The sequence below is a fragment of the Colius striatus genome, chromosome 2 (genome assembly GCF_028858725.1).
Source record: "Colius striatus isolate bColStr4 chromosome 2, bColStr4.1.hap1, whole genome shotgun sequence".
NCBI classification, from domain to species: domain Eukaryota; kingdom Metazoa; phylum Chordata; class Aves; order Coliiformes; family Coliidae; genus Colius; species Colius striatus.
Genome location: NC_084760.1, coordinates 88,053,092 through 88,077,654, shown reverse-complemented (window position 1 = coordinate 88,077,654; position 24,563 = coordinate 88,053,092). Strand labels below are relative to the sequence as shown.

The following is a 24,563-nucleotide window of genomic DNA, read 5'->3' as shown; positions in this document are numbered from 1 at the left end:
ACTTAGGAATTCTTCTTCCAACTTTCCAGTGTGCTCACAACTATTATGTGTGTGTGTGTGTATATCTATATATATATTTATATACACACACACACACACCATCTTCATTGCAGGTTGCTCAAGACTTACAGATCTACAAGGGAAGACATTACACAGGTCATCATCATAGAAAAGAGGAAAATATTTCTCTGCACTCTTCCTTCTTAACCAAAAGGACAAGTCAAAATTAGAATTAGTAACTAAAAACATTCCATGTTTCACAGCAGATGAGACCCAGGCACATAGACACCCACTCCTTCAAATAAAACCAAGTCACTGCAGTTTAAAGCATTAAATATTGCAGAAAAAAAAAAAAGGTAAAAAAGACAGATGAAAAAAATAGTTATGAGATTCATCAATCCTGACAGTCTAATGGTATTCATATCTATATATTATATATAACTCACACGTACTTTTATATACTACTATGGGAAACGGTATCTTTCCATGAGCAATGGAAATGAGTAGGCCCTGTAGAGATCAAACCTATACTAGTCCTTCTACACAGCTCTGAAGCTAGAGAGGCTATTTTAAGATACTGGAAGGGAAAAGAGGGAAAGAGGACAAGAAAAGAGAAAAGAAGGATATGAAAGGAGAGAAGCCATATATGCAAGAATAGAGAGCGCAGGGGACAATGAAATGGGAGCACTGGTATCATGCAGTATCATGCCCTTAAACCTACCTATGCAATTTTTCTATCCCAGTTAGTAATTTGCCTCAACTCACTGCCCAAGGCATTTAATTCTGCAACCAGAGACTTCAATTTTCTCACCTAAGGACAGATACAGCACTGTAACCTACAGCAGTCTGTTCTGTCTATACCGTACGTTGGAAGAAGTGTAGCAACCCTACCAGGTCTTCTGATGGGAGGTAGAAACCCCACATAGCAACAGTCAAAAAAAGATTAATGCACTGAGCTGCAGCTACATGCTGGCTGACAACAGCTGAGATAAAAGGCTGTGCAGGAAGGGAGAGATGTCTGTCAAAGAGGCTGTGCACAAGCAGCAACCCAGCAAAGAGCTGCTATGAGGACAGACTCAGAAGTCTTGGAAAGGTCATTTAACACCAAGCCAATGCAGTTAGCTGGCTCCTCCAGAAGAGGGAAGAATGAACAGATTTTTTTATGGCTCACCTTGTCACATATTTACTCATTCTTTAACAGCTACCTGCTGAGCAATTGCATTCAGAGTCATCTCTGCATCATGCTCTACATGTTGACTCACAGGTATTTCTCTAACTCACGTGCATGTGCATTGTAAGGCTTTGCACTGTGCAGCAGGTACTAAACGCCAGACCTTTATCACCCTCTTGGTGCAAAGAAGTCTTGCAGTTTTAAGTGGAACTTTGCCTTGAATATTCCTTTATATCGCTGAATCTGCCTGTATTTATACATTAACTAACCTCACCATTCTCTACTGGCAGATGGTGTATTTTACTGCTTTGCCACAATGAAGTGTTTAACCCTGTACTTTCACATATGGAATGACATCGCTCAGGATGATCCATCTAGCATCTCCTGCACAGTGATGGATCCTATAGCACTAATCTGCTCTGAAGCTCTGTATGCCCTCCAATCCCATTGCAGACCAACATGTTTAAGTTATGAACAGCTCATAGCCCATATTAGCACAGGTTTCAGCACCACTGGCAGCACAGTGAGATTAGATGACTTTTATTTAAGCAATCCATGGTATTTTCAACATCCTGTCTTGATGTATCCGCTTGTCAGCTTAGACAAAACTTCTCACAAACACCTAACCTTCTGAAAGAGCAGCAGTTTTCAAAATCTGCCTGGACAAGTTCCTGTGCAATCTGACCTAGGTGGAACTGCTTTAGCAGGGGAGTTGGACCAGATGATCTCTAAAGGTCCCTTCCAACCCTACCATTCTGTGATTCTGTGACTTCAAGGTTGTATGAAGCACTAGGAGAGAGAGGGTATTTTGTATGGTTGCTTAGAAAGCCCAACCCAAATAGTCCCACAGCATCCTCATAGTCTAATGCAGGAAACAGAGACAGGTTTCACCTCCTTTGGAAGGACTCAGGGCAGGAGATTTTTGTCCTGACTAGCTCCAGCCTCAGTGGAAGTGTAAAGCTACATTTTATAGCTACATTTTAATAGCTAATGTAGTAAGTAATAGCGTAACAGCTAATAAGGTGAGTGATGATACACCATCAGAGCAGAGGACTAAGATCAGGTTGGGGAGAATTACAGTTCCCTCAGTCATCCTGTGATTAACCTTTCCCTGTGGAGCCCAGCACAACTTTAAGCATTTCCCTGCAGGTATCAGCTCACACCCCAACATACCATCCCAGAAAACAGGTCTGTTGTTTCCTCAAAGACATTGTTCCAATCAGTCATAGCTGCTGGGTAGCTCACAAACTGTTACTCTCTATGAGAAACAGTACTCAGGGGACTTAACAAGCAAAAGAAACATAAAATAGCTACTGTACTGTAGAAGTCTTCATAAATGCCATTCAACAAACAAGCAAAGGTGCTTTTCAGTGTGGAAGCCAGAAACACACTCATGGAAGTCATAACCATTCCCTTTTTCATAAAATACTGTCTTCCTGGCATTCTATCAAACATGCTCCAGTTTGTGTCCCTGGCTCCATCACAAGTTCAAATCATAGCCATCATAATCTCCGTAATTAGACACAACTTGGTTTGTTTTCAGTAGATCCAAAAATACCATCTAGTTGTCCAAAGTCTTCCTAGCATTTCATTGTGTACGCATTTCTAGGTTAAAAGTCAAACTCATTTTAGCAAGGTTCCAGTAATTTGTGTAATTTTTGTTCCAGCTCTGTTTACTGGATAAACATTAAAATAGCACTGAACAGTGCAAAACTGACATTTGCAGGCCACTTTCAAAGGCACCAGCAACTTACCTAGAAGTTGTAAATACTGAGTCTGAAACACAGATACCCGAAAAGTAGCTTATGGCTCATACAAACCTCATACAACAAGGTCCATGCTGCCTAGCCAAACCAGACCCTAAACCAAATAAATATTCATTGGGCCCAGCCACAGTTGCTGGTGTGAAAATAAACACCTGAAATCTCTGACAGAGTAAATGCACCATCTCCTTTCAGATGTTAATGTATAACATGCAGAATCATATGTAACAGACCAGCAAACACACATAGTTGCTTTCTAAATCACAAGGAACAGATCCTGTACTTTTCTACATGAATTAGACTGACCATATTGTGAAGCATTCTTGCTTCATCACAGGCCTGAAGTTACTGAAACCCAGCAACAAGAAACAGTGTTAACTCTGTGTTTATCACACAGCCCAGACTCATAACGGATATAACTTGAGAATGGTTGGAATTGGAAAGAGAGGAACAGTTTGTACAAACAGGACTACTTTTATTACAAAAAACTCTGTAATTTCCATCGCCTGATCTATTTTTCCCTAACATAAATTATGCCCTACACCAAAGCCCAGGGAAACCACTACTTCACATAAAGCACAGTTGACTTCCAGCCTAGAAGTTGGTGGCTTGCTATTGATTAGCACATTTTTTTCCATCACTAGGCCTGAAGCAACGCATTGACCTCAAAGTACTCTACCATGCTAACAAAACAAAGGAACGACTATAATTGTAAATCAAAGTTTCTATCAGTTAGTATACTTAGTATGCTTTAAAAAGCAGAAGATTCAAATTCCAGAAGGTTTCAACTCCTGGAAAATTATTTAACCATCTTATGCAACCCTTACAGACCTGCCCTCCAAAAGCTCCAAAATCTTGCGTATAGCAATGCCCAGAAAACACAAGGAGGGCAGCAGACTCAGTTTGTACCCAGAGGAAAAAGGAAATGATGGCAGTTATTCCCTCTCATTGTACTCAAGGGAGCTCTAGTATAAATGAAACAAGGAGGAACAAGAGGTAGTTCAGTGGCAGTCCAAGGGCTCTGCAGTCCAAGAACTCATTCTCCTTCCAGTGGACAAACATGTTTAACATTAAATGTATGTAATAAGCAGAAAAAGCCCCAAGATGTATAAAGAACAGATGCCCAGAGCCCAAGGTACATGTCAGTCTCTCAGAGTGCAAATGGCATTCATTGCCCAAGTGAGATTTGTCTTTCGGCAGGGCTTTGAACAGGACATTAAAAGTTTTAGTACTAAAACTCTGCAAGAGAGTAACAGAGGAAAATTCATATGTCCCTTGCACAGTATAATTATCACTACTATACTTCTGAGGGCGTTCACGTCAGCTGAAAACAAAGTGGACATTTCTTTGGTGTAACCATACGCAACAAGGTGTCTTGTCTCACATTAGTTCCACCAGCACAGAAAGCAGGGAAGTCATCAGAAATGTAAAAGACACAAGGGTGCTCTGACTGCCTTGATGGACACCGGCTACTTCAAACTAAACAACACAAGTCTATAAACTTGCAGTAATAAACTTACTTATACACAATTTTGGTAAGGCAAGCTGAAGATGTAGACCTTGTACCAAGACTAAAAGAACAGCAGGCAACAGAGACACATCTTTCAGATACATCTAATCAACTTCCAGGTGTTACATTTCTGAGGGAAGTTTGAAACACAGAGGACCTATGATGTTTCTTTTTTCTTCCTGGTACACTGGTCACATTTCCTCAGTTTCAATTTTTACTTGTCAATTTCTATTTTCTTGGTGCCACCACGTGGCAAAAAATATGTATTACCATTTTATGCAGAACAGCCACTTTCCATTCTAGAGGTCACACACTGTGGTAGCTGTACATTGAAAAGCAATGCCGCTTTATTTGTGTCTAAGTATATATGAACACTGTGTTCCACTTTCAGATATTACAAAGGCTTATTTAGACAAAACAGGCTGAAAATAATCAATGGCAGAAGACCAGAGGCATTTTGTAATAATTGCACTATCCTTATCTTTGAAAGGAGCATAATATTATACATGTGAAACACATAACAAGGGGTGTTTAAATAGCTAAAGTGATTAGGTTATGGGTTGGGGTTTTTTTTATTGTGACATAACAGTGAACATTCACATACCAATGCTAAACATTCCACCTTCACAAAGTAGCTAGGTTAAAAATTGTGACACCTATAGTTATTCATGGGTTTTTGTTGGGGTTTTGGGGCATTTTTACTGTACTCATGAATCCCAAGAAGACACATATTTTTAGGAAAGCATTTTAATCAGCCCATTCACTATAAAGATAGCATCAGTGTCTCCCTGACAGCTTGCAGAAGCTCCAAAGAGAATGGGACACAAAATGAGCTGCAGCTACCCAAATCTAGTGTTAAGTGCCATCCAACAGAGGATTAACATTCATTTGTTTTTTACCTTCACAGCAGTGCAAGGCAATACAGAGAAAGGAGAAAGAAGAGCTGACTGCTAGGACCTAGCCTGTGTACATTTATGTTCCCAAGGGATGAGATGCCAGTTTAAAAGCAACTTATTCCTGTTATTCCCTCTCATGTTCTATACAGATGCAGCGTCAGAGATTGCACAGAACAAGCTGTAGGTGCTGGCTACAATACTCTTCAACCATCAGAAACACCTGCACACATGCACAGGTACCACCACTATAAATTTATTAATACTATATTATAATGTAGTATTAATAAATTAGTATTATAATAAAATAAATAAAAATAAATTAAATAGTAGTATAATGTAGTATATTATAATACTACACTATATTATCTGAGTGGCATCAAGGAAACAAGGCAGAATATCACACTTTTCTAAGACTCCTCAAATTTCCTCCTAGCCTGAAAAGCACAGGTAACAGTGGTTGAGTGAAAAGGATGAGCAGCGATCTGAAGTAGCTGGATGAGTACCTACTCAATAGCAAAGAAGTCCTTGGAGGAAATCTTAGAAAATATAAATAAAAATCTCATAAAAAGCTCAATGCACTCTAGTTAATAAGTTATAGTTGCACCAGTTGAGCAAGTCACCTACAACAGGTGCAAGAGAAGCCTTTCACAACTTCCAAGTAAACACATTACCATAAGGATTACCAGGGATTCAAAGGCAACGTGTTTAACCACTGTCACAACTCAAGCACATATGCATAGTTACCACAGCTCAACTGATACTCAACAGTCTTACTTTTGAAACTTTATTAAAGAAAGCTTTCTGAAGCCGAAATTTCAGTTGTTAGTTTAAAACTGCATCATGGTAGCCTTGCATCACAGCAAGACAACAAAAGTGGTTATGACAAAACAGGATATTCTTCAGAAGACCATAAATGAATGACACACAGGACCTATGAAGAAGTATGGCAGAAAAAAAATTAAGAATTGCGTTCTCCAACAGAAGGATTGCCAGCACATTCAATATCAAGAATGAAAAGCATTTTGACAACGTGGCCAAGTAAAGATAGGACACTTTTGAAAAGCCACAACAAGGAGCAAAGCAGCAACCCTACTGACATCACTGGGACTTGGAAAGAAAAAGGTGGAATTACTTTTGCCAAAAAGCGTTAAGATGCTTTAAGCAAAGGCTATGCACATATCTTGGCCCACACCTCTAGATTTCCCTAGCAACCTAACCATTACTTTTCACTGTTAAAGCAGCTCAGCAGGTAACTTCCATTCCTAGAACTGCTCAGAGGGTCTGGACCACTGCTGTGCATCATACTGAGATGGAGCAAAGGCTTCTGCCTGTGTGTGCTTTGGTACATTAGCATTTAAGTTCAGATCTGGAGCAGCATAATGCATCTGTGCTGTACACTGTCAAACAAAGCCATAATTCTAATCTTACTCATTTGATCTTTGTGGGACAGAAGCACAATTCACAAACCCTGAATTCACTCCAGGAGAGAACAAATCTTTTCCTGTGCTTTGTAGTTCTAAGCCATTGTTGGACAAAATGCAAATATATGAGGTTATCCCTCTAGATTCTCAAGAGCTAGAGATGGAAGGGGAAAAAAAAAAACTGTTCCCCAACTGACAAGGTGCAAGGAAACTTGCATGTAGTTGCCTCTGGTCAGTTAACAACAGCTTTTGCAGACAGATATCAACACACCAAAGTCTTTTGGAAAAAATAAATAATCCTGTTCTCCTCTAGTAGTGCAGGCATGTAAGTTTATATGAACCCCTTCACTAGAAAAAGAACAGTTTAGTGGAAGAAACAAGAGCCTGTGAGCCAAGAATAGTTCTAATCCTGTTGTGATTGGGAAGTTAACCTGAGTCTGCCTCTCCCCATGCGTAAAATGGGGATAATTAATCCTCACTTAACCATGTAAATTAAATAATGTTTCAATGGTGCTGCAAGTGCCACATATTAATTAATGCCTCGGCAATAAAAAAAGAAAGAGGCAAAAGTGGAGCACTTTGCTACTTACCTGCAAGTCAAAGGTTGGGCTGCAATTTTAAAAGAGGAGATATTTGGCACTTGAAGATGAGACCCTAAATTATCACTCAGTCTTAGAGAGGAAGATTTCTCCCTCTCATATGCCCAGCAGCTATTAAGCACATGAAAGCCAGGCATACGTCATGCTGCTTTTCATCACACCTCTCTGCAACGCAGTGAGCTGATGTTAACTAAGGAAACGCCATAAGCAAATACACATAATCAAAGGTAAGGCAAACATCATGGGAAGATCCGTACCTTGAACACCTTCCAGAAGCAGATCAACGCCCTTTCTATAAAAGCTGAGGGCAGTTTCGTAGTCTTCTTCCTCTTCCTTCTTCAAGGCCAGTTTTATCAACTCCCCTGCTTTCTCCAAGTAATCTTGTTTGCCAGGCTTGGGTTTTAAGCTTCCAGTAAACAAACTATGGCTTTCCCTCTCTCCTTCAGGTTTGCTCCACTCCTGCTCAGGTGCCAGTGTGCTTTGTACTAGGGGTTCAGAAGTAAGGCAAAGCCCAACAGCTCTACTGGGAGAACTTTGGTTGGATGCCATTCCATCATCTAGCTCAGTAAGAGAGTCTATATCGACTGTTAGAGAGATCAGGTCACTGTCACTTGAGAAGCCTGAAAGCACAGTGAGAAAAATATTTGTTACTCTATATTTCTCACACACCCTAGGACCCTTCAAAATTCTTCATCCCATCCAAAGATTTCAGCTTTCTTCTCAGTTACACAGCTTCCTGAGACCTCATGCACAGAAATTTCCTGCTTGTAAAGCTGTCTTTAAAAATATTTTTTATTACCTATAGAAATATCATTTTTAAAATTAGCTACAAACTCCACAGAGCAAGAGGTCTTCGTTTTAATAACGAGAACAAAGAGACCAACATTAAACGTCCAACTCAGACTTTCAAAGTCTACTCACCCTTGGGTTCCAGGAAATTACAAAACTAACAAATACCTAAATGGTGGATTGTCAGGAGGTTGGGGCATCCCTTTTTTCTATGATATCTAGCAACAGGACAAGGGGTAATGGGATGAATCTGGAACACAAAAAGTTCCATTTAAACGTAAGAAAAAACTATTTTACTGTGAGAGTGGGGGAGCCCTGGCACAGGCTGCCCTGGGAGGGTGTATAGTCTCCTTCCTTGGAGGTCTTCAAGACCCGTCTGGACATGTTCCTGTGCGACCTGATCTAAGTGGACCCGTTTCTGCAGGGGGGTTGGACTACATGATCTCCAAAGGTCCTTTCCAACCCCTACCATTCTATGATTCTATGATAACCCTTTCTGTGTAAGTGCTATTAGAAAATCCACCAGCAGGAGCCAAATCACTCTTGCAAGAAATCTCACCATATGGTTTTGATCCAGTAAGATGAAGTATACCAAAAACAGTAAATTAGGAGTTTGAACTAAGACAGAGTTATTGTCAGTTTATGCATCATGCAGCACTAACTCACACCTACCATGTAGTCTTCTTTCATTGATAACACATGGTAAAACAAATTAGCTCACACGTCTTTTACTAAAATTTGAGATAACATTTTATTTTACATTTATCATAAACTAAAAGTTGACCTCCAGTAACTAAATCACAGCAACTTAGCAGGGTTATTTGGAAGTAAATGGCAACAAAGATATTTTATGCATACACTATCTCATTCTGAAATAAACAGCATTCATAAAAAAAGCATTCACTCATAATTCTGACTTCTTAATAATTTAAATTCCACAAATGTAATAGACACAACTTCTGGATCTCACCTCCACACTCCGATTGGCTCCTGAGTGTCACATCATCAAGCCCACTTAAATCCTTTCGAACTGAAAAGAACAAGAATGAAAAATATATTTCTTACGTCCTTTTGTACAACAGATGAGATGTTCACTTGTCATCATACTGAAAAGGCATGACCCTGCTACAGGTAAAAGTATATAGTATTAAACTGCTCTTTGATTCACTATCAGATATCCATTTGATAACAAACTGTTAAAATTGTGACAGTGGTATTAGATTTGTCATTTCTCATTGCCTCCAAGGTTGAAAAACAAAACACAGGTGATTGCTTAGAGGAGGCTAACACAAGCCTCAGCACTCCGACTCACCTAATTTCAATAGCATCAGCACTTTCATCCTTATCTCTCCCTACTCGATGCGCTATTGAGAGCCTTCAAAGCTGGGACCTCCACACTAGGAATAATTTTTTTAAAAAGCTAGTTTTCAGTCTCAAAAATGTCATACCAGAATAGTACCCTGCATGTGACATATGGAGTTAGCCACAAATTTGGCAATGCCACCTGGATATCAAGTAGCAGTTTGTTTTATCACCTTGGCACATGCACACCCTGAGGCAATAAAAGAGGCAACAAGGTCAAGACATTTAGCTGTTTGTACACACAGAGAAAGTAAATTCTGAGCTAAAACCCCCTGTCTTGTTTTCTTATGTATTATCAACAGAGTCAAGAGTTTATCCACATTATTACGTTAAGTGTTTTGACTTATCTCCAAGTATGTTGCACTAGCAAGGAGCTGACTCAAAAACAACTAATTCAAACCTTCTTTTTGACTTTGCAATTTATGGAAGAGGAGTAAGGTACCGTTATAGAAACATTGCTTTTCTAAAAGCAAGCAGTTTCTTTGTTCTGCGTGAGAAGAAGACGACACAAAGGAGAACAGATTACCAGCTACTCCCCATCTGAAAATCAGGGGATAGTGATACTTAGTCACTCAAGATTACTTGAGAGGAGGACAGGGCATACAGAAGACAACACTCATCATCTTTTCTGGGGAAGGACATGCAGCAAAGTAACCTGCCTGTGTAGCTCCAAGTCCTGCAATAAAGACAACCTCACAATAGAACAGGACAGAAGATTCATTAATTGGCATCTTAGTAAAGGGCCATTCCCCCGCCCAATTCAGAGAACTAAGAACTTAGGAAATAATATTTGAAGGAGTCCAGTTACATTGTTCAGTGAAGAGAAATTTCTAGCTAGGGCACGTATAGGTGGAACCAAAGCTGACTGATGGACAAAGGGTGCAGTCAGAGAGAAGTAAAGAAAAAGCTGGAGATGTATGGGAAGGGTGTGCTGGACACCTTAGATAAATTAGATCACATCCACACCACAGATTTCAGATAGACCCAAGTTCCCCTCCCCACAGTCCAAATAAAACCACATTTGCTGTTCTCTTGCAGTCAATTTGACTAGAAGCTATATGAACACAGCTAGCATGGCACAGAGCCTGAGCTAATAATCTTTGCTTAAGGTCAGGTTTAGAGACTAGATCTGGCACAACACAATCAGTCATGGGGCTTCCAGTCAACCCAAAGCATAGGAAGAGTCTGAACCACATATACCTATCTCTGGGAAGTAATGTGAAAGTGGTAAAAGAGAAGGCAGCAGGGGGGCAAGAAAGGGGGGGGGGGGGGGGGGGGAAAAGATGAGCTTCATGGTGAACCTTTCTACCAAATGTGGTGATTGGTATAGAAAGACTTTTGGAGAGGAAGTTGTATATTTTGGACATAATCCCATGTACCCAGAGATGAAGACAGAGCAACTGTTTGTCACGAGTATGAGTATAATGATGCTGAAAATTGAACATAAATTCCTGTACTTCTCTCTTCCCTGTGCAATTCCACTGGTATATGAGGAGTAAACAGTTTCCAAAAATTGGCCTCTTGAAAAACAGACTCCTGTGAAAGCATCAGCTGCCAAACTGCTCTGACAAGCAAGATACTTATTGCTTATTTTGGTACAAAAGCATTTCTACTACCATCAATTTACATCTTCTACCACTGATGTGCACAACTTCTGCAAAGCAAACTTTGAAAAGAACAGATAGAAGTGAGAAAACAACCCACTCTCATAAGCAAACACCAGCACCGCTAAGGAAGGGGTTTGATACTTCCCAGTACAACAGCTTTAAGGAGCAGCGCCCACGTGGAGAACCTTGAATGCTCACAATAACTAACACAGAAAACTAGTCACACTTACCTACCATAATCAGACTGGGAAAGGGACAGATGCAGGCAGGATGCCCTGAGGAGGCACTCTGAGCTGAGCATTGCCACTGCCATCTAGAGGCCTTAAAGACAGATGTCCCTAGTCTTGCCATTCCCTCCAAAATATGGTTTCAAATGCAAAAAGATATGAGCTTGAAGACACACAGCTTTTTAGAAAATATAAGTCCACAAAAGTCACATTCTACATCTGGAAACCCTGTGCTCATAGTTGCAAGTATCCTCTAAAAGCACTCCAGCCAATTCAGAAGAAGGGCATCAAAGAACTTTTCTACTTCACAGCATTTTTTTCTTTTCAGTATTTTATCTCACATAAAGGAAGTGGTTTTCTTCTTCTAAAAATGAGGTCTTTGTGAATGAAGAATAGAAACATTCACATTAAGCATTTTTAGAAGCACTTTGGTTTTTTTAGAATGCACAGTGTAAAGTGAGCAGAATCTGGAATGTTAAATTTCACAGTAAGAGTGCCCCTTTAAAACTAGTCACCAGTATTTACAATAACTACCCTCTGTAATTAAACAGCTCTATACCTTTCCCTTCACAAAAAGAATAATGGTAGGAGCATTAATTCATTACCATCATGGAAGATACTACAAAATAAAATGCACTGCCCATGATACAACTAAGCACAAAGTTATTGACATAGAGATATCCCAGTGGCAAGTCATAAAACCTCAAGCAGAAAATAAACAAATCAATCACTATTAGAAAACAGAAAGAGTTCTTGTTATTCAAGCAGTTTTACCAAAGCAGGTTCTATACCAGAAAAACATGGGAAATTAAATAGCTAGGGGGGAAAAAACCCACAACTCCCAAATAAGCTTAACAAGTCTTTGTATAACAATGTGTATTTATACATGAATGTAAAACAGTTCCAAAGGAAAATCTGTAGGGTTGGAAAATAATGTCTTAGAAGTCACAAGGATCCAACTATAACTCAGAAATACATAAACACCTAAAACACTGCATAGCACTTGGCAGATGATTTATACACAGAGATACCTACATTAGGTCAGCTTCCAGAGGCAGGCAAAAAACCCTAGCACAGTATTTATTTGGGCTAATTGACCCAACCTTACAGCTAAACTATTACTTAGTGCATGTGAAGTGCCACTAAAACTACTCTACATGCGGTATCGAAACCAGCACATACATCTCTACACAGTGCTAAAGAAATTCAATCATAGGAGACAGGCAACAAAGCTGATGGAGGGTCTGGAGAACAAGTCTATGAGGAGCAGCTGAGGGACCTGGGGTTGTTTAGTCTGGAGAAGAGGAGACCAAGAGAAGACATGATTACTCTCTACAACTGCCTGAAAGTGGGCTGTAGGGAGGTGGGGGTCCGTCTCTTCTCTCCAGTAATGAATGACAGGACAAGAGGAAATGGGCTCACGTTGTGCCAGGGGAGGTTTAGATTGGACATTAGAAAGAACTTTATAACTGAGAGGGTTATTAAGCATTGGAATGGGCTGCCCAGGGAGGTGGTGGAGTCACCATCCCTGGAGTTACTTAGAAGTTGCACAGATGAGATGCTAAGGGACATGGTTTAGTTTAGCAATGGGCTTGGCAGTGTGAGTTTAGTGGTTGGACTTGATGATTTTAAAGGTGTTTTCCAACCGGAATGATTCCATGATTCTATGAAAAGGTTCACATCCTCCATCGGCACGGCACCACCAGGAAGCATTAGCAAGTTAAAGAAAGAATTTCCAGTTTTCAGCTGAACACAGAGTAGATTTTTACAGCTCGAGATTTGGGCCATGATTAGTACTGAACACTACCACACTGTTTGTCCAGTATTTTATAGCAGGCAGAATTATGCAGATTTAAACCAGAGGGTTCAGTTCAGTTAGCACCAAAAGCAGCTCTTTTTGAGCAAGAGGACACTAGGACTTCAGAAATTACTACATAAACTCACATAAAACTTCCTGATAGAAGCAAACTTCTAGTAGTGCAGACAGAGCTCTGTTGAGCCCAACTTATCTTTTGCTAATCCCAGCTCCGGCATTTCTGTCATAACAAGCAAACAGAAATTGGATGCCAACGCTCCCGCAAATATGGAACTTGTCATTTACGTCTTGCTTTAGAAGAGATCATGCTATAAGGTTATATGAGAAAAAAAGCGAACCTTCAGAGCTGCAGTCAGACAGGTTGTCAGTCAGAGAGTCAGACAGAGGCTCAGCAGGACCAATCAGTTCAGATCCATCATGCACCTCTCCACCCTGAAAAGAAAGAGAGAAAGGAATTACTTGGTTGCTATGCTTCATGGAAGGTCTCACTATATAAAAGTGACAGTCAAAATTAAATTTCCTAACCAGTGAATGCTCCATTACTTCAGAGTTAAAGCATTTAATTAAACTACATAAGCCTGCAAAATCAAGCAAGGGCTTTTGGTTAGTCTGTTTGGTTGACAGAGACTGCTTAGGTATCTAAACAGTGAGCCTTCTGCTGCTTCGTAGTCCCAGGCTGTACAGGCTACAGCAGGTGTGCCAGCGAATCGGGCAAGAATAGCAATACTCCTGCTCTCTTCTGGTACATACAGTCTGTCCCCTTCAGTACTGTTCCCAAGCTCAGACAGGTCCCTCACATGGGAGTATTTGTCCATCAGACTAACATCCCACCCATGACCCACTATCTTGAGTTCAGTTGCAGTTGAGACTTGACAAACAGGGAAGACAAGGCGATGCCAGCACATAGGGAAGACACTGTTCCCTCCTAAGCCTTCAAGGAGTCAAAGATAAGTGAAGTAACAACAGGAACAATTAATTGCACTGGAAAACCCCTACAGGTTTGAGGGGGTTTTTTTTCAAAACTTCTGCTTCGCACGTCAGGTGCACATTTCTCATGCAACTTTAACAGAAACTGCACCATTTCCAAAGCAGTGTTACAAATGGGCATTGCTAATCTGTCTTGAACAAACTCAGTGCATTTTCACACTAGCCAGCTCATTGTTTTCTGGAGTCTGTATTACAGACATTGCACAGAGCACTTCCTTCAGTTGCTTTTAAGATTTCATTTTTCAAGTCTATCTCCCCACAGTTATTGGCACAAAAATCTCAGTGAGAACAGGATCACCCATGAGCAAAGTTGAAGGACACAAGCTGAGCTGCTGATTGACCAAAATCTAAGGCTTTCTTACAGGAAAACATGACACATCAGCTAACAAATGAGCCTAAATTGCTACACTTGCATAACTTCCCTTGTAGATGTACTTGACCCTATAAAAACTAATGTCTTTCTAGTTTTATTCATTCCCTTGCAAAGAAAGATCAATTAGAAGGCTAAAACCAATACTTTTGTTGAGTAAAGCAGGGAAGAGTGCTCTGAACAAATATCCAAAGCCACAGAAGTATTTCCAAAGAACTGGAAAAATACAAATGCAAATCAACTGAAAAGTAAAATATTCTCCATCTCCCACTCGTTGTTGCCATCAAAGCTTTAAGAAAATTAGGTATTTTAAAGAACTCTGCAATAACTGCAACATGAAGAGAGTGAGGATTTTTAAAGATGTCTCATTTAAATACACTTAACACATTAATACACTTAAGTCTTATCTCAGTCAGATGAATATTTCCTTAATTCTGGGGTGTTACTATCACGTTTACACATAAATTTATGCTTATTTGTTTGCAGAATGTCGGACAAAGTTATTGAAAATAGAGGTTTGAAGGAACTGTTGAAAACCAAACTGATTCAGACATAATAAAAAGCAAGTCCAGATCAACGTATTGTCCTAAAATTTGTTTTAGAGAGTGTTTCTCACAACACTGTACATGCAGCACCTTTGACTAGTTACACGTCAAATTTGTTGCCAGGGATCTGAATCCCTAACAGGCCATAAGAAAAGAGTCTAGACAGTCCTTCCTTCCTTTGGTTTGAAATTATAAAAAACTACATAAAATTCAGAAATCGTGAGAATATTTTTACTACTTCCCCACTGAAGAATTGGATTTAACATTGAGGATTTTGCTCATCATTCAGTAAGCAAACTTCCACATCCTTTCATCTTAAGTTCCTGTAAAACTTTCCACATTTTAGAGGTGTGGCATGGTTTGTTTGGTTTTTTTAAAGCCACATTCCTAGAGTGAACAGAAAGCTCCCAGTCACTTCACAAACCATGTAAAATCAGCTCACCGTCACCCTGCAGTTTATAAAGTAAAGCAGAATCAGCACTATACTTTATTCTTATCAGTAAGAAGATAAATACTTCTGTAAATACTAACAAACCTTAAAAAACTCTTCAAGCTGTTTGCTGTTATAGAGAGCAGGGATATTGGCAGAAAACTGCAACAGATCTTCAGCACATTGCCTTCTTTCTTCAATCACAGTTTCATCAAATCGTCCTGGAACAGACACACAGATTGACAGTTTTAGAAATAACTACACATTTATTTTGCAGTAATAGCTACCATGAAAAAAAAAGCCAAGACAAAAGCAACCTTCTGGAGACAATGCCCTGAGTCTACGAAAGTCATTCCAATGCTTGAGGAGAACATAGCAAATCTTCAAACTTCCTACTCTCAATTGTCCCTAGAGTCTCATCTTCCGCAGTCCACTTGGATGATGAAAGCTGGCAGCTACGACAAGAATCCTTCGCCTTCTCATCATAAGAATATGTGAGGCAACACTCTTGATTAGCCAAGAGACACTAACGGATGTCCAGTGTTATCTAACAATAAATGATACGTGCACAATTTGACAATATGCCAGTCAGTGTCAGCCTCGATTACAGCCCAAATCCTGTAAGGAGCTGAGCAATCTTCACATATTCTCAAGAACAACGCACAATATGAGCAGACAGTAAATGAAGTAATGCTAAAAGCCCCCAAACAGATCATCAGTTCCAAGGTACCATTTATGGAGGAGATGAAGTGTAGGGGAGATGGTGAAGCCCTGTTAACCAGGCACTGAAGCTTTCCTCTGAAGTAGCTCCATGCAGACAGGGTCTCATCTCCTCCTAGATTCAAGAGGTAAGCAGAACTGGGAAGCAGCTCATTTACTAAAATGTACAATCCTTCCCTTTTCCCTACCCAGCACCTAAGATGTTCCAATTAGAAAAATCATATTTAAAAAACAATCACACAGTTCACCTGAAGAGATTTGCTTCTCAGGAGAAAACCCTTGGATTGCTACCTTAAATCCACATTCTTCACAATTGCATACAACTTATTTTAGCTTTTCATATCAATGTCACTTTGTTGTTGGAATAGTTACAAGTTTACAAAAGGATAAGGGCAGAGGTTAACAGTAATAATTGGAGGAGAACAGAACAGATATTGGAACAGCTATACAGAGGGGAAAAAAGGGACTGGGAAGACAAGTTCAAGAAACAGTATTGCTATAACAGCATGACCAGAAAAATAAGAACCACCTGTGACAGCTCTGTGGCATTAACCTTTGAAGAGGACAAAAGAAACATTGAATACAGAAGCAAAATTCATTTATACTCAGAACAAGCAAAAAAAAAATAATCCCAGAAGAAAGTATCAAAGCAGAATTCTTTCCAGAAATTCTTCAAGTAAATAGCTCCTGCCCATGAGGTACCAGAAAAAAGAAAATAAAACTAGAAAGACACACACATACTCACAAGATCACAAACAAAGCTTTTGGGGGTTATTTCTCCATGAAAGAAAAGGAAAGATATCATTGGGCTAATTTGCAGCTGGATTGGTTCTGCGACTTGTTCACCCTGTGCTGTACAAACATTAGCAGCTGTACAAAAGAGCGAGCAACAAGCAAGCAGAAGGAAGGCAAAGGCAATGCTACCACGTTGAGTGGCAACACTGAAGCCAGGCTCTATTAAGCTGCTCATCAAACTTCCTATATCTTCAGAGAAATACTGGGGATACATTAGGGCTTTTGTTTCATTCCATGCAAAATAAGACATCATGAAATAACACTTTCCCTCAGTAAAATGCAGCAGCATGGGCCAGTTAAATGAATCTACAAAATAATACACACACTGTTTGAATGCAACAGAAAAGCAATCATAAAGAACTAAACACCTAACAAGGCCAGAAACAAGTAACTTATGCTTGAAAGTAATCTTGTCAAGGATCTTTCTCCATGTTATTTCATCATCAAACCCAATAAAAACTTAATTTTCCCCATCCACATTTTCTCAGTAATTCTACCAGATAGTCCATGTTAGGACCAGCGCTGCCAGGCTGACTAGCGTGAGCTCACCAATTTCCCAGGCAGCTACAAAACTCACAGGTATGAGCTGAGCCTGCCTGGCCCTTGGTAGCACCACAGCACATGCTCTTTACTCGGTTAGTGTTTCACAGACTTTGCAGAAATAGAATTATATTTGCAACTATCCTCCCTCTCAAATTTAGCTGATATTGGCCACATGAGTACAAGGTTTGACTTTCTGACAGCACAATTACATAAGCCTTATTTTCCTAGCAAGCTGAGCTGAAAGAGAAATAAAATACACGCTTGAACAGAGCTGTTGAAACATTAGTCACTGTCACATTTTCCAGCTCATCAGCATCATGATACACTATCAGGACAACTACTCACAGAACCAGAGGACTTCCAGGGAAGGAAGAATATAATTCACTTATGAGTATGTTTACAGACTCTGGCATCATGCTGGCAGTTTCATTCCCTGTCAGCTCTGCTTAACTCCTTCTCCCTCTTTCTTTTTTCCTACTTTCAAGCAATCCTGTATTGCTCAACAGTTTCATTATCATCCTTCTCAATCAGACTTTCAGAGGTGCTTAGATACCTAGCTGACTCTTTAAAAACATTTGTCAGGAAGTCTTCTTGCATCTAAAACAATATTATTTCCACTATTCCTTACACCTCTCAGACACATGCAAACTTCATTATAGGGATCATGTCTTTCCAGGGTTTTAGGAAGCATCAACTGCAATATTAGCATATAAAAATGCATTACCATAGTTCTGCTATTCCTCCAGCAAAGATTCATTCAAAATTTCTTACATACATGGAAACCAAATGTAAACTCCTATAAAGAAAATCCACAATTCATTTTGTGAAGCAGATCTGAACAACAAAATACCTAAGAAGTTCTGTCTTTGTGTTTCAGTTATTTTTTCACAAGACTTTCAACTGTGCATGCCAATTCCTAAGTATCCTTGTCTGAGCACAATGGTGTGAATCATCTGACTCACTGCCAGCAGTTTACATGTATTTGGGGGGTTTTGGTTTCTTTTTGTTGGAGGGATAGTATTTTTTAATACTAAGAGTACATTTCTGTAGTTGTTAGATACAAGACATTCTGAATACAGTTTTACCAGTATTTTAGTAAAATACCCAATATAGTCAACATACAGGAAAGTTTTAAGTTTCGAGCAAAAAAAGTAGTTTGAAAATACTGAAGAAATTATGTTGATGTGTATTAGGGTAAAAGAATAATCACTTCCCAGAAAGAGATATCCTAATTGCTGCATAACAGTTCAGTGAACTTTTAACAGATAGTCTCATTACAACATTTTAGATTCCCATGTTCAAGTTCACTACTTTTTCTCTGTGAGATAAGTGGAAAATGTTCAAGTGGAGTACAGAATAAGCAAGATGGTTTCTTTTTCTCACCTATAACAAGTTTCATTCTTTGACATAAGCAGCTCTATTGTAAAAGCATAATTCTAATGTGCGAGTCCATGTATATTTCTCAACAGTTGAGGTGTAAAACATACAACACAGTTCATTTCTGCAGATGTGGCAAGACTTTGGTTGCATGACATATGGAAGCATAGTATGATCCCTTTGTATTTAAACACATCTCAGTTCCCCACACCATCTCCTGAAACTCCGAATGCTGAATTTGAGATTTTGCTCAGGTTTAATATTTCTACAAGTAAATTCAACTGTCAGAACCACCATGCCCATTTTGTGAAGTGTACTCTCCACAAAATAATGTGCACACATTATTCAAAAGTGCACATGTACAAAAAAAAAGAAATCAACAAGTTGCCAATAACTACTGGCAAGGCCAATTAGTAATTAGCTTAGAAGATGCAACAAGTGGAATATCACCACAGGGAAGCAACACTGGATAAATGTTCCATTAAAGTAGCTTGAAAACAAAAGATATTAACAGAGATGGACCTTGCAGCTTAACACTAATAGAACAAGACTGAATACAAGTTCATTAAAAACTCAAAATCAATTACATTTTTGCTCTAGTATAAAAAATACTAGGAGAGATCTGAAGATAAATGCTCTAAATCAAAGCACACAGCGGTTATCTTCTAGAGAAATGAGATGAAAAGATATATAGTAAAATGTTATGCTTTAATTAGAAAAATAATTCTTAAATTGAAGAGTCAGACATTTCTGCTCCTTTCAGCTATGTACTAGTCATTTAAAATTTGTTTTTACATTACCTCCTTTATTCTTCTGTGGCTCTGCTTCATTCAATTGTAGTAGCTTTTGTTTTGGTTCAGTTTTAATTTCAAAGAGCTAGACTGACATACACTACATTGAATACTTCTGTAGATTTCCTTCTTTTGCAATGTACATTGCAATCACTTTTGCTCATCAAATACAACAGAAGGATGTCTTTCAGATGCAATTTCACTCAATTTTTCTCTTGCACACAGGAGTAAGTGTAAAAACAGTTCATTTGCATTCCCGGCTATTTAAATTATTTAAGATATTAGAAACCCATACTCTGTTCCACACTTACTTTCTTGTCTTTTTACCCTTCTCTTTTCTCCTCTATGTATAGCTACTGTATATTCTACCTGAAATTAAATCATGCTTTGCAAATCTTAGTTTTGTAAAGAATCTGTCAGTGAGTACTCAGCTCTGCAAATCAGACAAAATCATCTCAGGATGAAACTAATACTACATTAAAGCGTAAGTGCACAAGCTCTGACATAGCACTGAAACTTACCTCACTTTCAACTTCATAAATAAGCAAAAATAAAACTACATGAAAGCTGAAGATAATTTAGCTGATTTGAAAGAAAATTTAAACTAGCAATTTTACCCAGCTGTGCACCAAGACCCATGAAATCTGCATCTGAGTTCAGCTTCCTTGACTCTCACTTAACTGGTCCATATAACAAGGGGTTAAGTCAGAGGCTCCCCTAAAGCTGTAGGGGCACATTGGACTTGGGTTATAAACGATCTTCAACTTGTTTGAAATTGTTCCTGTTAGTATACTCATTAAAGTATCTCATGCCTACACACAATATGTTAAAAAATGAACATCAAGTTCCAAAAGTTACAAGTCTGTGGCAGTACTCAGGCCTAAGACATGAAAAGTAAAATTTGGTTTTTTCCAAGCTGAGGTTTTGCCTCCAGGGTAGTTTCATGTAGTTTCTCCAGCACTCCAGGCAAAGGAACCTGCAGAATGCTGGGCAGTATTATAATGCTGTCACACAAAGGGATGGAAAAAAGGCTGAGTATGCAACCTCAGTAGTGGCACTTTCTAAGCTTACAGGCTTGACTATCCCAAAGTAGTAATAAATGTCAAAAAGAAACATGCTAAAAAATCATAATACCAAGATGATCAGGGGACTAGAACATCTTCCTTATTAGGAAAGGCTGTGGGAACTGGGGCTGTTTAGTCTAGAGAAGAGGAAACTGAGGCAGGAATCTCATTAATATTTACAAATACCTAAATGGTGGGTGTCAGGAGGTTGGAACATCCCTTTTTCTATGGTATCTAGCAATAGGACAAAGAGTAATGAGATGAAGCTGGAACACAAATGTTCCATTTAAATATAAGAAAAAAAGTATTTCACTGTGAGGGTGACAGAGCCCTGGCACAGGCTGCCTAGGGAGAGTGTAGAGTCTCCTTCCTTGGAGGTCTTCAAGACCCACCTGGACATGTTCCCGTGTGACCTGATCTAGGTGGATCTGCTTCTGCAGGGAGGTTGGACTAGATGATCTCTAAACATCCCTTCCAACCCCTATCATTCTATTATTCCATTGTAATACATCAAAAAGTATATCTATAAAAAAAAAATCCAAACACACAATCAAACCACCAGACAATAAAAAAACAAAAAAAAAAAATCACACAACAAAAAAAAAAAACAGATAGAAGAACTCCCCACCTACAAAAATGTTAAGCCACACAAAAGAGCACAGAAGCTTAGATACTAAAAGCATCCAAAAATGTTAAAAATGCTTTTGCACATTTTTCCATGTGCAGCATGTAGCAGAAGCACACGAAAAATGACAAAAGCATAATGGATGCTAAAACACTAAAATCATGACACAGGGGGAAAAAAACCATGCAAAACCATAGAAAAAAAATGCCAGTCACCACACTAGTCAAATACCAAAAAAAACCCCAAAACAGCTGCTGGATGCTTTAAAAACAATAGTACACTAGAATACAGACACGATTTAGTAAACCAATAAGCACTTTAGAAACCAAAACGCCTACCCAAAACCAAACCAAAAAAGAGTACGTGGCAGATAGATGCAAAAAATGCCAAACACTTGCTGCACACCTGAAAAATAAACATTTAAATGCTTGGACAAAGGCTCAAAATCATGTGGTACTTGCACACCAAAAACCATCAAACCCATTCTGGACAGTCAGAAACATCTTAGAGATGCCTCAGAGGCACTCACAAAGCATGTGGTAAGTCCATAGAAAAAAAACATGAAACACGTTGGACCCATAAAAAATGACGACAAACTCTTAAAAACCCACTGGATATTGTGCGATACACATGCACACAAAAACACAGCAACAGTTTGTGCTGAACACAAAGAACATGTCCTAAAAACCAAACAAAAAAATCCACTTTATTTTATAAACACAACACACTAAAATGTGGTAGGTGGAGCTCTATATGGAGTAATACCACCTCACTAAAATTCCACCTGTAGGTCATATGTCATGATAACATATGCAACAGGATTAAATTAATTCTGACAATAGGACAAGGGACAATGGGTACAAGCTGGAACATAAGAGGTTCTAAAGAAACAGAAGGAAAAACTTCTTCACTGTGAGGGTGACAGAGCACTGGAACAGGCTGCCCAGATGAGTTGTGGAGTCTCCTTCTCTGGAGACATTCAAAACCCACCTGGACAAGTTCCTGTGTGACCTACTCTAGGTGGTCCTGCTCTGGCAGGAGGGTTGGACTAGATCTTTCAAGGTCCCTTCCAACCCTTATGATTCTGTGATTCTGTAACATTTGGCTTTTAAGAGCTAATTACTTTTTGCAACCCATTTCTCATGTAGTCACAATCCTCTTACTGGTTGACTTGGTAAAATACCTAAACTGTTGTATGTAAAATCCACTTCAAAAGCCTAGCTGGACAAAACTGGTAATGTACAGTCAAATTCCTAACATATAAAATTATTTTCTGCAACAATCACTCCATACTTTACTAGAACTCATCACTAAAAACCACACAGCTCATAGACGAAAAATCTTTGTTCATTGTTCAAGTGTTGTTCTCAAAGCTGATACAGATGTTATCCTTCTGAAAACAGGGTATGTATTTTTGAAATACACCAAACATACACATCAATAAATATTTGAGCTAGTAACGCTAACACAGAAGCAAGGACATAACTCTCTCTGCTGAATAAAGTATCGATACTAGCACACCTATGAGTAAGGCACAATAAACCAAAATGTTCAGTAGTAAAAACACACGGAAGAGAGGTCCATAAAGCTGCAAAATATGATGTATTTATAGATATCAAACTATTAAAGAATTTCACTAAGTCAGGAAGAAATTATGCTTACCAAATACTATCGCTTTGGCAAAAGGTGGAAAGAGTTCTGTATGTCTGCATAGGTTTTTATGAATTTGCCAGAGATCTTTGTGCAGTTTCTTAAAGTCACTGTATCTCTTCCAAACAACTATCTGAAGCAGAAAAAGAAGAGAGAAGTATTAGTGAGGTTCACTGTCTACATTGCATCACACCACATATCCATTTTTTTTTAAGCAACTCAGACCACTATTTTCAGCAAATACACTTACTAAAAATACACAGTCTGAATTGTCAACCATAGAAAACATTTTAAAAAGACCATTATCTGTCCCAAATCCCCATTTTGGCTTAAAAGACTACAGTGTATAGAAAAAATAATGAGTAAAAACTGAAAGAAGGAAATAGAGGGCAAAAGCAACACTGTTGCAGTCATAGTGAGATCCAGAGGTACATGGGGAACCAGTAAGAGGAAAAAATGTCTACTAGTAGCATTGCACAATCCAACACTCAAAAACATGCTGTGCTTGGCACAACTACAAATATGGGGAAGAGACAGAACAGCAAAAAAGAAAATGAGGAAAGATAAATCAATACAAGTAAGGGATTCTTAAGGACAGTACATCAGGCACCCAGAACTATAAACCAGCTTATCATTTGTTTATGTAAAATGCTGACCAGACATAAATGTGAGACAACATTTTAAATGGTTTATTACTAATAATCCCAATGAAAAATATAATATGCTCTTTTTGTACCTAGACAAAATCCCCAACGTCAGGAATGCAAGGAGAGCACTGGTTCATTACACCAGCTTTTCCTGACCCATCTTTTCCAGAAAGTTGCAGCCATCTCCCAGTCAGGTGTTTTATCCTTCCCCCATTCCACTCTTTATTCTTTCTATTCAAGGAAGGAGGAGACTCCAGTAGGGAAATCAGGCCAGGGAAGGAATTGAGTAACAAAATTTACACTTGACTGCTAACATATTTGCTATTTGGATGAAAAATATTAACATAGACACTTTATATCTTGGCCTTATTTTTGGTCAGACTCACTACACCAACATAGTAAACCTCAACACTAACGTAAAGAGAGTAAAGTAAAATAAGGGAGAAAAAAATAAACTGACGTGCATTCAGCAGTTGATTCCAGTTTTTCATCAGTCAAATGTTTCAATGAGCTTAATACAGCTACACACAGTTTGAAAGATTCCAAATATTTCTAAGTGATATAACAGGTAGCTTTCTGTGAATGATCATAACTGAAAAACTTGTTTTTTCAAGCAAACTAGATTTCAAACGAAGTACAGAGTTTCATTTTAGAGGGATTTTTTGTTCTTATTGTTGTTTTGATGGAGTTTTAGAGGCGTTTTGTTTAAAGAAACCCCCAAACAGTCAAACAATAAGGTCGGAGGTCTGCTAAGTTCCAGCAGATGCAAGTCCTACCTACAGAACAATGCAGTCAAGTAACAGGACTATTCACAGTAGATTTGCAAAGTTTTAATATGGCAACACTGCATCTACCTTA

General features: G+C 38.9%; 1 protein-coding gene across 9 annotated transcripts in view; it reads right to left on the bottom strand.

The window, feature by feature from the left end:
• RPS6KC1 (ribosomal protein S6 kinase C1) overlaps window positions 1–24,563 on the bottom strand; it is a 91,095-nt gene that overhangs the window by 58,638 nt on the left and 7,894 nt on the right. For 5 of the 9 annotated variants that reach the window (XM_061991409.1, XM_061991413.1, XM_061991410.1 and 2 more), the window contains 6 exons: window positions 23,071–23,191; window positions 16,224–16,328; window positions 15,599–15,714; window positions 13,500–13,593; window positions 9,120–9,179; window positions 7,618–7,980 (listed from right to left, as the gene is read on the bottom strand). In XM_061991409.1, coding sequence (XP_061847393.1) covers window positions 7,618–7,980; window positions 9,120–9,179; window positions 13,500–13,593; window positions 15,599–15,714; window positions 16,224–16,328; window positions 23,071–23,191 — 859 coding nt within the window. The remainder of the gene's footprint in view (window positions 1–7,617; window positions 7,981–9,119; window positions 9,180–13,499; window positions 13,594–15,598; window positions 15,715–16,223; window positions 16,329–23,070; window positions 23,192–24,563) is intronic. The other 4 variants (XM_061991414.1, XM_061991415.1, XM_061991416.1 and 1 more) reach the window with 2 other exon arrangements.